At 37.4% G+C, this 17,901-nt stretch overlaps 1 protein-coding gene across 1 annotated transcript in view; it reads left to right on the top strand.

The window, feature by feature from the left end:
- The window catches only part of cux2b (cut-like homeobox 2b), a 119,818-nt gene that overhangs the window by 41,362 nt on the left and 60,555 nt on the right, over positions 1–17,901 (top strand). Inside the window, 2 exon segments of the mRNA XM_056773094.1 lie at positions 7,042–7,152; positions 10,468–10,515. Of these exon segments, the coding sequence (XP_056629072.1) occupies positions 7,042–7,152; positions 10,468–10,515 (159 nt within the window).

The following is a 17,901-nucleotide window of genomic DNA, read 5'->3' as shown; positions in this document are numbered from 1 at the left end:
ATTACAGCTGTGATATTGATAATAGATCGGAAATTTATGGAGCTGTTATATAGAATATAGATCGTGATATAGAATATTGAATTTAGATCCTGTAATATAGAATGTGAAAGAATATGAACTGTGATATATTGAATGTAAATCTGTCATACAGGCTGCAAGCTGTGATATAGTGTTGTAGTTCATAATGTTATATAGTATGTAGATTCTATAATATAGAATATGATCAAATATAAGCTGTTATATAGAATATAGATCTGTGATATAGAATAAAGTCTGTACGCAGGATATAGATCTTATCATAAAGAATATAGAATATTGAATATTGATTGATGTAGAATGTGATCGAAATGAGTATAAAGTGTGATAAAGAATATTTTTAATGAATCTCTGATACGTAAAACAGACTATAAACTGTGATGTAGAATATATGAAGACTTTGGTTCCAAAACCAGATAACTTTAAAAAAAACATATTTTTTATTATGTTATCATGTTTTTATGTGTTAGTTAGCCTTTTTTTATCATGGCTTAAATCAAAACAAACAAATTGCAGTTTGACTGATATTAATTGGAACGCACATTTAAAAAAACATGATTTTGGGAAAATCAAAAAAACGAATTATCTCATTTTGGAACCAAACTCTTCATATAGTTTAAGCTTCGATATAGTATATAGATATTGTTATATATAATATAGAATGAGATGTGGAATATTGAATATATGCTATTATATAGAATGCGTTGAATATAAACTGTGATATTAAGTATTGAAAATGGATCTGTGATATAGAATGGGCTAGAATATAAGTTGTTATAAAGAATTAAGCGGTGTGATCTAGAATAAGGAATATAGATATCCGATGTAGAATGTAGTGCTGTGATTTAGAATATAGATCTGCTATACAGTATATAATAAAGACTATAAGTTGTGATGTAGGATATAGTATATGGATCTATAGAATGTAGAATGTTAAATAGAATACTGAATAATATAGATTGATATAGAATGCGATAGAACACAAGCTGTGATATAGTGTTGTAATGAAGAATAAAGGGCTGGGATTTACATTTGATTGCAGAATCTGTAGTCTTGGTATATCTGAGCTAAATGTTGAGACATTGGCTGTTTTCTGTAATGCTAGTGAAGACAGATGTGAGACTATCTTTGTTTTACGAGAAAGTATTAGGATTTGCTATCTTTAAGAAGGGATTGAGATATTAAAGAGATGTCTCTTGTGATTTTTCCGTCGTCCGTGTAAACAAACGGCCCAGCCACAGCTCACGTGAGCGTCCAGCCGGGCCACTTCCCTCTTTCCTGTTCCAGTCAGGAACAGATAACGGATCGTCTTCCATCTCTGCCATGGACACCGGCCAGAAACGGCCCTATCCTGGAGCTCACCCAACGCAAAAAAAAAGAGATGGTGTTGTTTTTGTCTGTGTCCGTGGGGGTGGGGCCGGTGCCAGTATTAATGCGGGGGCCAGACTAGACTCCAGCGATGGGCCGTATTGATTGTGTTGATTTGATTCATTGATCGATCTCTCCTCTCCAATGTGGCGTCTGAGAAGCGGCACTAATCTGAAACAGCTAAGGACAAATCTTCTGCCTTACGCACCAATGCAGGAGATAAGACCACGTATGAAAAGAAACCACACTTTTATCTAAACCGTAGACTAACCTCACTTTGCCCTGTGTGTTTGTTTGTGTTTGTGTGTGATTGTTGTGTGTGTGTGTGTGTGAGTACGTGTGCGCGCATGTGTATGCGTCTGTGTGTTTGAGTGTGTGTGTGTGTTCATGCTTGAATAAGTCCTTTACTACACCGATGTGTGTTCTATGTCGAAATGATGCATATATGGTAGTTGTAACAGACATGACATTGTGTGTATCAGCCAACAGATTATTAAACATGCTAAATGATATTCATAAAAAATTGCAAAAATAATTGGGTGAGGTTTTGGTTTAGGGGGGCGTGGTTACAAAAAACAATAGAAGTCTACGGCAAGTTCACACAAAGGTGTGTGTGTGTGGGATTGCATATCTCTATGCACAGTTAATGGTCCCGTTTGTGTAATCGTTGTTACACGGTTGAACATTTTCTTTTCGTGTGTTCTCTGTGCATCGATGTTCTGATATATGTCGTTTTTATAACACACAGTTGTATATCCACATGCATAGGTAATGGTCGTTGTCTGCGTGAACCTTTTGTGTGTGTGTGTGTGTGTGTGTGTGCAGCAGGGGTTTAGAGGCAGCGCAATCACCAGGCAGAACAGAGTGGATCTATAAATTGATGGAATTCAAAGCCTGCAGCATCGATTACCATTATAACAAACAGCCGAGCCCAGAATGTCTGATTATTTTTAGACAAAGATTCTGTGCTCTCAGCAGCAATTCTGCTGATGCTGTCACACTCGCAGACATCTGCCTATGATTGCAATTAGATGGGATACAAAAAGAAAAATAATACCTCCATCTGCATTTTCTTCTGTTTTTTCTCTCTGTTCCCACCCACTTTTTCAGATCAGTTTCGCTGGTCCAAACACTCTGTCCGCCGTTCCCACATGTCAGCTTTCTGTGCTGTCATCGGCGTGAGGTGCCATAGATTCAGCGCTGATCGATGCTAAAGATTTTTGTCCCGTTCTTTAGAGAATTTGAAGGTTATATCTTTGTGTTCTTTCTACGCTTTGCGTATTTACATATAGGTTTTCATCGACGTCCCATCTGGTTATCACCAGCGACAAGCTCTCACGTGTGATTCAGTTAAGCACCGGTTATTGTTTTGCTGCTTTTCTATATCTCATTCCCCTATAGATGTGTTCGATTCAATGTCAAGTTCAAGCGTCGACTCCTCTAGCCTCATTTGCATATTTAAAGGGGCGGCTCTGGAGAGTCGTGCACATTAACGCCCCGGCCAATCAATTTTCTTCGCCGGGCCGGGTGTCACGGATGCTGGCCTCGGCAGGGTTGGTTTGGCTTAGCTCCGCCCCCGAGCGGTTCGACCCGCCCTGTCGTGACATCGGCAGAGCATCCCAGAGGGAAACTCATCAATTACGGATGGATGTTTGAGTGGCACGGGCGTAATGACACTGGCTCGATATTGACCCGGCTGCCCACCACAGACTGAAAATACAGACCTGATTGCCTTTTCCCAAACCCTTAAGATGTCGAACTTGACTGAAGATGTCTTGTTTTTACTTCAGGTGTGCCTTTTTTTCAATAGAGTTCAATGGTGACGGTATTTTTTTGTGGCTGTTTAGAACTGGGATTTGTTGGAAGCGAGCAGTTCACCCAAAACGGATAAATCTGGCAACGTTTTCTTTTCTTTACTTATTTCGCTTGAAAGCTGCACGACTGAATTGTGGAACATGAACGTTGTCGAGCTTTTGTTTATTATGATAGATGACATTTTTACTGCCATGCTCTAAAAACACACACAGAGTGATTCTCACGAAACCACTGAAACATCATGGTGGTAAAGATGTGAATTATAAAACAAACTCATTGTGTTCTCTACTTTGGACAAAACATCATTTTGACATAGGAATTAATTATTTATGTATTTCATTGCTTTTTCTGATGAAATTCTCATAACCGTAACACGTCCTGATTTGAGTGCATTATATGATGTCATTTAAACAGATTAAAATTAAAATATTGTGCAAAAACAATTGGATGTTCTACTAGATTATCAATTAAAAGGTTATTCAGTATAATAAAAATGAAGAAATGGTGGTTCAGGACTGATATTCTCATCCTCTGTAAGGTTTTTTAAAGACTGAAAGATATTTACATTAAGTTTGATTTCATGTGACGAAAAGCATCTACTGGCAACTTTTAAATGGCTAACAAGTTAACAAATTACTTTATATTTTTCTTGTTAAAAACATCAAATTCTCTTGTCACGCTGTGTGCGCAACACTTTCCCTTCTCATAACCGATAAAGGTAGTTTTCACACATTTAAAGACATTTTACATGTATAATATTCTATTAAAATATAATTCATTTATGTCTTATTATGTATGATTAATAATAACTTGCTTAGGCATCATGGCTTCGCTTGTTTTAAGCAAACCATGCTGTGAGATTGACAGTTTTAAACGGTTACGGTAATGAGAATTGTTAAGGCCTTTCTTTAATTAATATTTTTTTACAACTGTCAGTAAAAGTTTTGAAATGAATGCCTTTAAACATATCACATCTTTTTTTTAAATGAACATAAAGGGAATTTGTCGATTCAAGTGTTTATAAGAAAATCATCTTAAAACCAAGATTTGGAGAGAATCACCCACTTTGTGTTCGTGTCACATGTTTTTAAGGCTGTATGTTTGTTTTGCTTAAAGAATAAATGTCGGTGGTGATAGAGGTGCTGGTATGTTCGTCTGCAGATAGACAGCATCACGCCACATTAAACATGAAGAACTGTGATTTAAGAACTGCATCAATTATATTTTGTAGCATTTAACGATTAAACTTTGATGTTTTTTCATTCCTTTTCAAAGAAACAGTAACAGAAAACATAGCAGATTGTTAACCTTGATACAAGGTTGAGCTCATTATATGTGATTTAAGACATGCTGTTACGCACATTCTGTGTGCCAAGTCATGCGGTTTTGGCACAAGGTGGTAGTAAATGGCATCATTTTTTTTATTCTTAACAAAAGAAACATGAATCCGGCTTGTTTTAAATCCATGCATTTTGTTTATCGTAAGGCTTGTAAGCTGAACTTGTGTCAGACACTTCTTCTGTGAAGTGTAATTGTCCTGCAGTAACGGTGTTGACTAACAGAGATGATCACCTGCTGAGCATGCTTGCATGATGTGCATCATGGGTAACAGTGAAACGAGGACGAAAGGAACTTTGGCAAACGCTGCTGTGGCGTCACATGCACAAATGAACAAACATTAAAAACAACATGTAAAAGTGAGCCGAGTTTATTTTCAGCTCCCGTTCATATCGCTTCTCTGAAGCAGATGAGTGTAGATGTGCTTGTCATGCGACAGATCTCAGAAATATTCTTAAAACAAAAGTTATTTCTTTATATGCTCTTATTGTTAGTGCTGCTGAAACTTAAGGAGAAGTTTCTGTAAATATTGTCGTGTTGTTTTTTGAGTGTTTGTTATTTTCCCTCAGATTTATGATTAAAGATTTGAACAAATCTCTAACTGTAAGTTTCAATTTTGGGAAGTTATTTGTCACGTTATTTATGGCGCAGATGCCAATGTTGCATCCAATCGTGTCTCGTTAAGCGAAGACATGATGATATTTTAATAAGCGTTCGTACATTTTTGTTCAGCTACATACCTTTAAAAAAAGCTTGCTGTGCCTAGCAAGAACAATTTTGCCAGAAAAGGTAAAATTGGGTTATTAAATGTACTCAACTTTTCTAGATTTACTCAGTAAATATGTAGCAGGTAATTTATGGAAGAGAAAAAATGCATTAAAAGAACAATAGCAGCAAAAAAACAGATGACGTGTTTAATTTGAAACACACAGTCCTACATATTTATTTAGCATTAGGGTCAGGCTGTTTGGCGCACCTGCTCTTATAGATGTACGATCCTTCTGTTCAAACTACAAACTTTTACGTGAAGCACCAACCTGTTATTGTGACCTTAAGCCTCATGACTCTTTCTGCATCACTTCATGATGTCTCGTCATGTGTGCATCCTTCAAATAGTCTGCTTGAGCTTAAGGAAGTTACTTAAAAAAAATGTGCATATATAAAAAAAACCAGTCTGATTTTTTTATGATGCCAGAAAATACAATTAATAACACACCAAAGACACAGAAAAACACGTGTTCGCGCCATATGACTAAAATAAATTGCCCTCTTAAAATATGTCTTTGCCATTGTTTTGTCTGATAATGCACACCATTAATGTTCTTATCTAAAGCATATGACAGCCTTAAATAGCCTAATTCCACCAAGGCGTAGTCCTGGTTTAAGATAAGCCCTGTCTGTGAAACCGGACCAAAATTTGGAAAAGCATCCAGACAGTGTTTCAAAAAACAGGCCTGTAAATCTGGGGCTACTGTCTTCAGGAATTCTTTCTCTACTGTTAGATAATCTTCTCAATTGCCTTTAAGTAAAATTACAGATTAATTAAAACACACTGAATGTCATTTGACGTCATTGCTGCAGTAATTGAAAAGCCCCATCCTCTCTTTTATTAAGTTTAAGTGTGAACAGAGAGAGCTTTGACAGTCAGATTATTTCAGTGTGACGTGTGTCTGAAGGAATGAAAGCTGTATTACCATAGTGTGAAATTTAAATAAACATGGTAAAACCGAGGTACTGTATGTTGATGGTTTTGTCTTCTCTGAGGTTGTTTTCGCCATTGTCAGTTTCATCTCGATGGGTAAAAACGATTCTCTGTCTCTCTCTCTCTTTCTCTGTGTTTATTAAATCTAATTTTAATTTAGATTTAGTGTTCTTTATTGGCATGACAACAACGGTACGATTGCATTGCCCAAACATTAGGAGCTGGGCTAAATACATGCAGATAAGTGTCAAAATTTAATATATATATATTTAGTGCAATGTGCATTAGAAATATCTGAAAACACACAAAAAATGTGACAAAATTATGCTACATCACAGTAAAAACAAACATTAGAGATTGATGTTAAAATGCCTTTTCAGGTAAAGAATAAAATAAGAATATTAATATAAAAAAATTATTAAACAAGGCAAAAAAGAAAAGTACAGAATGTTTGTTGTGTTCTCTCTCTCCTCTCTCTCTCACTCTCTCTCAATATCTCTCTCTCTCTCTCCGCGCTCTCCCATGACTGTTGCAGAGGTATTGATTATTTTGGATTCTGATTATCTAAAAGGCCTTCTGCTACTGTAGCCATTGGATTTATTTTGGTTTAATTATTAATGGGGCTGAGTTTACAGTAAGCAGTCTCTCTCTATTAGATCATGATGGATTACACGCTTAATATTCAGCAGTGTATATTTATTTATGTATGTACTAAGCTGTGTATATAGTGTTGGCAGGTCTCTCTAACACATCTCTCTCTCTCTCTCTGTTGTTCTCTGTAGAGGGAGCTGAATTCAGTAGCGGCACAACTAGCAGGCCGACAAGAAGAGAGCGAGGACTCCCATAAGCACCTGGTCGAGCTGAGTCGTGAATTCAAGAAAAATGTGCCAGAGGTGAGTGTGAGAAAACTGGGTTGTGTGTATGCGAGACGTGTTTAGAGCTGGTTTCATTGATAAACACTTTAAAGGCGTTTTGAAGTGGTGACCTTACTGGATGTGGCAGCAGTGTTTTGGTTCAGGTGTTACGTGCTTTGCTCCGCCCCTTCTAATGGCGGAACACGCCCATTTCCTTCCTCTGTCAGCTCCGCCCATCCCTTATAGTTCTTTTTGTATCCATTATGTCTCCGCCCCTCTTTTGTGTCCCCTCCCTTTTCCCATGAATTACTGATCATTAAGTATTCCAAGTATTCCATTACTTATTACTCTATATCCTATATCAATCTTGATTAGTTAAGTGATTCAAGGATATACATGGAACTACTCTTACACCGTGTCCTATCCAGACGCCACGACATGCGATAAAAGGTATCTTTCCATGTCTAACCAGCCGCGACAGCGCTGCGTGACGAGCAGCGGCCGTTTGTTTTTTAGAAACGTTTTTTCTTTTCGTGACATAGTGGCTGACAGCTCCTCCCACACAACGATCGCATTCGATGTTAATTCTGCACCTCATGAATATTAATCGGCAAACATGGCTGAGGACTGATTGGCTGTGTTTTGTGATTGATTGTCACTTCCCGCCCCTTTTTAGCGTTCGGTACGGATGAAAAAATTGCTTATTGCAGGAATCTAATCGCGTCCATAAATAAATGATATGTATCTACATAAAGTAGTAGTATTAACACAGCAACGTTTACAAACGTGAGAATTATACATTAAAGATTTTGAAGTTTGATGTCAATTCCACTATTGCACACACACATATATTACACACAGTATTAAGTTGAATTACATCAAAAGTAACTTTAATTAAATTACAGAAAAAAAACATTGAGTTTTGTTTGCAGACGAGATGAATCTGAGCTCAGTTTGACACATAATTTCAGACGCAGACGAGACTTAAGCAAACATTTCCATTTGCTTTCCATTTAGCCTCACCAATGTCTTGGAGACATTGTAAAAGATCTCATCTGTGATTTTTCTTTCTTAATATTTCCCTCTGTATTATCATGGCGATACACACTGTAGATGTAAACGAACCCAACTGGAGCATGAGAGGTTTTTCGGTCGTATGAAAGAGAGACTTGAGTGATTTCTCAGTCAGTCTGTCACTCCTCGAGTCGTTTTCACTGGAGACATAAAAACCGATTTGTCCCTCCAGCATCCGCACTAAGACTGTAACACGGCGTATCTGGAGTTTTATTGATGCGAGTTGTCACATACAACCTCATATCTAACAGAAGATGCAGACGGCATCGTGCGAGCTTCCAGAACACTCACAGAACATTCACGGAGGAAACTCTTTCTTAATGTCTCGAATGTTTCGGGTTCCTGTCGCTCTGATCGGAGCTCTTCAGTTAAAGGTGACGACGAGATGAACGCTTGTCACGCTTCCCTCATTATACACACTTTGACATTTTACATTTTCCCAGTTAGTTTCTTTCGGCGATCGAACATGAAGCGTCATCAGACCTCTCGACTGCTCGCTCCCTCTCCACTTGACACAAATATCATCAGTGACAATCTGAATTTATGAGATTAGAGAAGCACATCTGAAACGTTCTGTTATTGAAGATTGTCACGTAAGTAAAGACAGACAAAACTGTGAGAGATTATTTCAGGGATAGATTGACAGGTTTTACTGCTGTGTTGTGAAGTTGTTGTTATCTTTGACTGAAGATTACGATCAAACAAGCTGTCTAGCGAGCATTTACGATAATATTGAGAGACATATAAAATAGTTTAGACACTAGTCCCTGTGAAATAAAAAATGTCAATTCTATATTTTTATAAAATATTGCAGCGTCTATTGTAAAAAGCTTATCAATGTGGGTCATTCTCCTTTTAAAATTTGTGTGCCCTCATAATCTACAATTACAATCTGAATCTTCACTTCTGCCCTCTAGTGACTATCCATCTCAAATGACCCCTATTTGACGGTTGGGGCGGAGCATCCGTTAACTCCGCCTCTTCAACTGTCAGTCAGCTGCAAGTTGTAACAGCTATTAAATACATCCAATCAATATGCAGTAAAAAAGGAAGCCACGCCCACTATTTTTCTTCATTGTTAATACCATTTCACTTGAAAGTGCATCAAAATACGGCTGTAAATAGCGATCGCAACTTCTGGTTCACAGGGACTTTAAAACAAACAAAAACAGTTACAGTAATTCACAATGAGTGTCTACGAAGGGTTTTAAAGCAGACATGTAAAGTGCTCTTATTAATTCATCTGTATGCAATGTGTGATATTTGAGATGTGAGGTTTCTAAATTGTCCTAATAGCAGTGTCATATCAACTTCTAGTGGCACATAAATACTTTGAATATTTTCCAAAATAAAGTTATGTGAAGTTCTCCAGTAAATCTAATAACTTAATCAGTTTGTTTACTGTGCTATTTATTCTCTAGTTTTCTTCAGTTAAAGTCTCTCGTCTTATAAAAAGCATTGTGCTGGTATCATGGTACATTGATGACATCAGATGGTAAAACTATGGTATTGACACTTTAATAATACTTCTTGTGTACTTTTGTAACTGCTCAGAAATGTTATTTTTAGAACTATGAAGTTAATTTTCTTGTAGACGGTTTGATTGGACGCACATGCCTGGCATGACTTAAACCTCCGGTTTGTGATTAGTTATTATTTGATTAATTATATATTTAGAGTTTTGGTAACTCCGTTAAAAAATAAAATTAAAGTTTTTTTTCTATTGTGAATTCCAATAAATATCAATCAAACTGCATTGAAGACATAACAGCTAAAATACAAACAGCTAACCAACAGAATAAAACACAATAAAGACATTTGAACATAATAAAAAACATGATTTTTGACAAATAAAAAAATATGAGGTTTTTTTTAACCAAACTCTTCATATATGAGATATAACCTTATCATATATGAGATTAGTTCATTTATGTGCACGTTTTATTGTATATTAATTGTATTTCGTGACATTAAAACTAGTTATTGATTCTTTGTGGAGGTCTCCCGGAAGTTTGGCCGCATAACGTTTGTTTATGTCGTTGACACTGAAACCGTCTATGTGTGAAACATCATTTGTATGTCAAAGCTGTTAAATGAATTCAATGCCGTACAACAAATGTATTTATATATATATATATGGCTTCATCATTAAAGTGTAGCATAGTTGTTGTTGATTTGTTGTTCCTAATCATTCTAAAATATACAACATTTTATTTCTTTCATTTGATTAAAAACATTGAAAATATGACCTCGGTTTTGTCTGTTTCTGTCTGTGTTCAGGAGGTGTTGGAGATGGTTTCTCCTGTTCTCAAAGGTTTCCAAGCTCAGGTGAGTTGACTTTGTGGTTTGAAATCCATGTTCTGTTCCACTTTTGCAAGAGATGAAATGGAGAAGAATCTCTCAGCATCACGTCATCTGAATCTGCTCCCCCCACACACACACTCGCTGTATTGACTGGTATCATTTTCCCGTCAGACTTAAGTAGCGTCTCTCCTCCATTAAGACGGAGGAGTACTAGAGTTCTGTCTCTCTCTCTCTTTCTGTCATCTGTGTAATGGTGCACTCCTCGTTCCTTCTGACACGCTCCTGTCGAGAAAGTCATCTGATCTGCTCTCAAACCCTGCGCTCCAGCCATTAAACAGCCCATCGTAAATCACATTTGTGATTCTCGACTGTGGTCCGCACACCGCAGGTTTTCAGGAGGGATTTCAGGAATGTTGTGCTGTGTAGGAATGAAGAGTTTGGTGTTTTTATGGTCATTCGGGATGATGTTGGATGTGTACGGCGATGTGTTTGATGCTCATGTGTGTCAACACTTGTGTTTGACCCGTCGACGTATGACATCAATGTATTGTAAGAGTTGTCTCCCATCGAAAACATACTATAGTAAACAGTAGTCAAATTTACAGATACTACAGTGTTTTTAACCTTATCATAGAAATTAGAGTATACTACAGCATTTACTACAGGTTACTTATACATTCTAGTAATTTGTATAAAATACTACAATTGACTATAGTAAATATACAAATAGACCACAGTATCTGCTATAGATTTTTGTAATATTACCTATAATTATTGATAAACTGTAGTGCACATTTACAAAATATAATTGCTATAATATACCACAGTAAACTACAATTTACTACTTTTTTACTGTTTTGAAGTATGCTGCAGTATGTACTTCAGTTTGTCAATTTACTATAGTTAATAATACACAATTCCTTCGTTTACATCAACAAATTGTTACAATTACTATAATATACTTCAGTAATTACTATAGTTAATTGTGTAGTACTGAAGTCTACTTAGTTTTCTGTATTTTTAATTCGTTTATGTATATCTATAATGTACTACAGTTTACTATAGTAAATACTGAAGTGTGCTACATTACTAACTATAGTTTGCCAATTTAATATTGTTAATACTACACAATCCTGTCATATACAGTTGCAATAACATTAAGTCTAACAATTACTATAATATACTCTAGTATTTAGTGTAGTAAACCGTAGTATACTAAAGTATACTACAGCATATACTCACGTTTTTGACCAATTGCTTCACAATTTAAGACTCTGTCTGAGTTGCATGATGGGTAATCTTTTCACTTTTGTTTATGAGAAGTTTAACTTTGAGAGTAAACTACATGCCATTGTGTAGGTGGAGTGTGTGTTTGTGTGTTTTTGGTCCCTCTGAAGCGTGCGTGTGTGTTTTAGTTCTCTCCGGCCCTCTCCTGTACCGCGCTTTTTCGAGGTCCCCGGTGGCACGCGGACCCCGTTCGTGGCACTTTTAAAAGAGAAATATTTCCTTTGAAGTGTTTGCAACGTGACAGGTTTCTCTTTTGGTTTCATTTCCACGGACCCCCCCGCCGCCTCGCCTGCTAATTATCGTTAACCAGGCGGCTGATTAGAAACACGTCGACCTAGATTCCCCACGCGTTCGCTCGCAGGAAAGGGTTAATCCTCGAGCCGGTGACTGTCATTGGTCGCCTCTTTCGGCTTGTCTTCTTCTTTCCTCTTTCGAGTGGAAGAGAGCTAATGAGGTCCCGTCAGAGCCGGGGAGAGGTGTTAATTTGGCCTGTGAAGTGGAAAGGAGATTAAGGACAGTAAGAAGTCGAGTTTACAGCTTAAAATACATCGCTGTCCTTATTAATCCAGCGGCCCTGAGAGACCAGCCGCACTTTTTGGTTTTATAATGAAGAGTGTCTTATAATGAAGGTAATTTTAATAAAATTTACTGCGAGAGGCTCGTGAACTACGCCGGGTGTCTTAATAGTGTCAGACGCACCTTTGGGTCTGTTAGCAAAGAGGTTCTCTCTCTCTCTCTCTCTCTCTCTCTCTCTCTCTCTCTCTCTCTCTCTCTCTCTCTCTCTCTCTCTGACCGTGTGTCTCTCGCTCTCTCTGCAACTGCTTGCTCTTATTTTCTCTCTTTGATAAGTGTCAAGTTAAATTCAGATCGGCAGTGATTCCTTTACATGTGAAAATACATTAGCTCAGAACTTTGTCAGTCAAACAAAAGTAGGAACGAACTCTAGTGAAATAAAAAGTCCTTCTATCGTAATATTGAACCTAGTGGGAATTTTATTTAAGGGCATCAACCCCAAAGACGAAACTAGATTTCAGAATTTTCAGAGCATGTGATTCCCAACGGGATTAAAAAAAGTTTGAAGAAGTTTAAAAGAGCGCTTTCTGTCATTATTTTTTTAAGGTGGTTTGCTGCAATGATTCAGGATGTATGCCTAAAGACATTAAAGATGACAAAAGATGATAGAAATGTCTAGAATATCATTTTCATTGTCTGGGTTTGGCATGAGGGGGATTCAATCTTGACATCAATCATAGAAACGGTTTCTTTAATGAAAATCATGTGTGAGTTTACATCATTTAATTGAATACTTTGTAAATGTATTGGAGCAAAATGTGACGCAAGTTTGTGAGAAAAGCTTCAAAAATATGAAATTTATCATGAACTTGATCAAAACAGATGTGTATTTAAACGTACTTTAGATTTGTATGTGCTTTATCGACAGAGGCGTTTTATTAAAAACTTTGTATGGCACTTCTCATATCGTTGCCTCCTTAAAGTCTGTCATCATTTACTTGTTTCAAACCTGTATGAATTTATTTGTTCTGTTTAAAACAAAGAGAGATATTTGGAAGAATGTTACCAATTTTCAGTTCTGGAAAATCGACTACCATAGTTTGTTTTCCTAAATCCTTCAAAATATCTTATTTTGTGTTCAACAGAACAACAAAATGTACAATTTATTTTTCTACTTTGATCGTTTACGATGTCCCAGAACTAAAAATTGGTAACATTCTTCCAAATATCTCTCTTTGTTTTAAACAGAACAAGGAAATTCGTACAGGTTTGAAACAAGTAAATGATGACAGACTTTTCATTTTTGGGTGGACTGTCCCTTTAAGATAAAATGCCTCATTTTCGTTAATCGCTTCACGAATTAAATTAAAGTATTTGTGTTAATGTAATATGTTAATATAAAAACAAAAATCTGAATATTTCCAGTTTCTGCAGTAGGATTATCTTTAAGACTGAGGGCAGATGTTCTTGTTCTCTTCTGTGTCTCTGGTTGAAGATGTCAGGCCCAAATAAAGCAGTCAGCTTCTCTCTCTCTCTCTCTCTCTCTCTTTCTCTCTTTCTCTATCTCTCACACTGTGTCTATTGGCGCTTGCCGAGAGAAAACATCAACGCAGGGTCTAATTATGAAAACTTGCTTTACAAAGATAATCCGAGGAGTAATTTAGCGTGCACAATGAGAGTTGTGGCGGCGTGCAGATGGAGAATCTGATAAATAGTTTGTAACGTGTAATTAGCAACTTGGTTCAGATTCGTGCCATTAACCCCCGCGGCCGAGAAATCTTCACCCGCCGTTATCAGAGAAAGAGGTGAAGGCGATCCAGCTGCCTGCTCTCCAGAAACACGCGCGCCTCGTGGGGATTCATGGTGGGACACCTGTTTTCTGGGGTACGAGGGTCTCGGAAGAACATTTTATACACTCAGCACTAAATTATTCATCCGTGGCTTTTCTGCACACGTTCACACATTTGAGGTTTCGGAGGGGCTTTTAGTGGATCTGTAATGTAAGATCCAACGAGTGTCCGTCTGGGGCGGTAGTTTGAGTTGTTGTACAGATCCTTCGTATGATACATAACGTGAAAGGGACAGTGAAAACTCATCAATTATTCACCCTCACGTCATTTCAAACTTTCTTTCTTCTGGAGTACACAATAGATATTTTGAAGAATGTCGATAACCGAACAACACACACGTTGACTTCCTTCGTGTGAACACAAAACCACCGAGACCTTTCTCAAAATATCTTCTTTTGTGTTTCACTGAAGAAAGAATCGCAAGTTGCCAACCACGCGAGAGTGAATAAATGATGACATCATTTTTATTTTTCCGTGAATATTGGAATCGTACTTTGCGTGACATCATAAATCACAGCCAGTCGTTGTTTGTGTTTGTAACTTCAGTCCGGTGTGCGAGTTGTGGTCTTATTATCCACCACGAGGTCTTTGATGCCGCGACACACAGGACCGGTCCTTCCTCTAATTTTTGATTAATTCCTGAAGGAAATGATCATTCATCTGGAATGCATAAATATGTTATGAATCTCAGAATAAATCAAAGAGTAAAGGCACGGGTAATTCATTATAGCAGTATGTAAGAGAGGAGAAGAGAGAGGTGTGTGTGTTGTGTAGCTTCCTCTCAGCGTTATGACGAGAAGTGTAATTACCTCTCTGTTCTAGCGGCTGCCTCCGGCTGTGCCGATTTGTACGCTCCTGTGGGCCTGACGGTCGTAAACCTTTTCCTGGGCTAATTGTCATGAGGGCCTAATGCACTTCCATAACTGAAGTAAGTGTGTGTGGATGCCACGGTGTCTCCCGCACACATTTTCACAAAGACTCCTCGGCCGCTGAACTCTGAACGGGACGTGGCGTGTGTAGAATTAAAGCTCCGCTCCAAAGGACCGCGAATAGTTGGTTAACTTCTGAAGTGTCATCAACTTCATAAAACTGAAGAAGTGACTGGTTCGAAACTAACTTTTTCTTTTGCTTCTCTTTCATCAATTCGGTTTGAAACGCAAAATTGCTGATACTGTCTGATTTCTTTCTTTACATGGGTTGAAGCCAAATGATGTCCCACAAAATCTAACCGGAAGGCTGAAGTTATTCATCATTATTATACATCTGTCATTTATAATGGTAAACGGTGGACTTTAATAATGAGGGTGAGGTGTAAATATTTAGGTAGTAAGACATTTTTATGTACATGCTAAAAGCAGATTTTTTTTGATTATTTAACTACATTTAGGGCTGGACGATATATATCGCAATTCACGATAAGTATAAATGTCTAGATCGATTCTGAAATCGATTCAATGTTTTATGAACATTTCTCTTTGATCAGTAGGAAGCACCTGATCTAAAATCACTACGAGATTGAGTCGTTTATGACGTTTATTTGAAAAATAATCTTTTTTTTTAAAAATAATTTTATTATCATGAAAATACCTGAAAAGCTTTGAAGTACAGCGATAGAATATGACCACAGGCATTTACTGGAACTAATTGTTCTTCTTCTGTTTCCCATATTCGGAGTTTCTGTGCAAGAGCGCCCTCTGTCTTTCGGATGTGGTGGCATTTAACCGTAAGTCATTGAGAAACTGAGAGCATAAGAATCGCACAATATATCGCCCAGCCCTACTACAAATGTTACATATTGGATATTTACATACATAAATATTTTCTGGGTAACACAATGTTGCAAAAAATGGAGCGGGAATCGTTTCCATGTTATTTAAAGTTTTATTAATAGTTTTGTCCACACCCGCCACAACACAAATAAGCAACAACCTACAATCGATTCAATAAGTTTACCTTCTATTTTTTTTTTTTTTTAATCTTAAACATTTTCCTTTGATTCGTTGATTCAATTCTAAATTGTCTCTAGGTTGAATGTTGTTTTAACGTTTGTGTAATGTTTGTGTAACATTTAGCAAAATGGTTTATTTTCTAAACAGTTTTTAAAATTCTAAACAGTTTTAAAATGTGGTTTGTCACGTATGGTGTGGACACACAACATTAAAACACAAAGATTGCCTGAGAGAATCCATTTTAATTATACTTATCTACTTTTCATTAAAGCTTCAATCTGAATTGCACTTTTTAAAATGAAACTAAAATCAATTTTATTTCATGCACATAAAAAGGAGATTATTAAAAAAGATGATTAAAATGACATTTTGTGTCAAATCCAACCTAACAGCTCACTTTTAAGTCATTTGACTTCAACTCACAAACAGAAAACAACTTTGTAAGTGCCCTGCAGTTTTACATTTCAAACAGAGATGGCGATGTAGAGTCAAACGTTACACATTTTAGAGTAAATTTTTAATCCTAAAGAACATTTTCTCTTCGCTCATCTGCCATTTCAGATTATTTTTTCAGCTCATCACAATGCATTATGGGATTTTCTTTTCCTCCAAGGTTATACATAATGCATGTTACTGTCTGTGTTTTAGGACAGCCTTCATGTCGTTAGAACGCCTGTGATGACCTTAAATGCTGTCTAGGTAGCAGATTAGATTTCGAACGGAGCATGCGAGTGTTACCGTGCCCTAGCGTGTGTGTGTGCATGTGCATGTGCATGCATGTGTGTTAGAATGAGTCCACCTGAATTATTTTCATGGGACAGGTGTGTGTGTGTGTCTTGGGGCAATATCCAGTTGGTGATTTTCTTCTCGTCTCTCACAGAAACATTTGCAGAAGCTTTTCGACACTTAATTGCGAATCACGGCGCAGTTTAACTGCGGTTACCGCTGAGCTTTTCAATTGACTCTCTAATATGAATATTTCAAATATTAACAAGGGAATCTCTATAACAGCTCGCTGTTTTAAGCTCTGATTCAGTTCCCAAACCTATTCAGAAGTTCTTAAAGAACATATTGAGTAAGGTTGCACTTTTGAGGGTTCTGAGGCCGGATGTTAAAGGAAGAGTTTACCCAAAAGCGAAAACTCATTCTGCATTTATTCATCCTCATGTCATTCCAAACTGGTTTGAGTTTCTTTCCAAGGAGACGTTTCTCAAAATATCTTTTGTGTTCCACTGAATAAAGACTGATTGAATGATGAATAAAGAAAGATTGAATGACATGAGGGTGATTAAAGGATGCCCGAAAACTGAAAATAAATCGGAGACTTGAGTTGCCTATTATAGACCCGTTAGCATCTGCATAGCAACACCCTAGCAACCACCTGTATCACTCCAGCATCATCCCAGAGAGTTCTACGTGATCCAACATTACTTTCTCTAAGAAATAAAAATTCTGAATTCTTTCTCAGTTCTAGAAGACGTTGTAATGTGTTAATGACCACGGCTGTCACGGGCCGAGCCAAACTAACAGGTTCATGAGCAGCAGCAGGTCCATTAGAGATTTCTGTCACGCCGGTGGCCGCAGTCCACAGAGCTGATATATAAATAGGCTGCAGCAGGCCTGAAGCCGGGACTCTCCTCTCGACTTCATCACCTGTGTCTAGCACGTGTTAGCAGGGTGTGATCTTTCCCTCTTTTCTCTTTGTCTCTCTCTCTTCCTCACACTCTCTGAGCCCATGTGGGAGAAAAAGTTCACGTTTGCATTTCACAGAAGTGTGAGCTTTAGCCCCGCATAATCTCTTGGAGTGAGTT

This window comes from Triplophysa dalaica, chromosome 18 (genome assembly GCF_015846415.1).
Source record: "Triplophysa dalaica isolate WHDGS20190420 chromosome 18, ASM1584641v1, whole genome shotgun sequence".
NCBI classification, from domain to species: domain Eukaryota; kingdom Metazoa; phylum Chordata; class Actinopteri; order Cypriniformes; family Nemacheilidae; genus Triplophysa; species Triplophysa dalaica.
The sequence above is the reverse complement of the archived record's forward strand: the minus strand, read 5'-3'. Positions and strand labels throughout refer to the sequence as shown.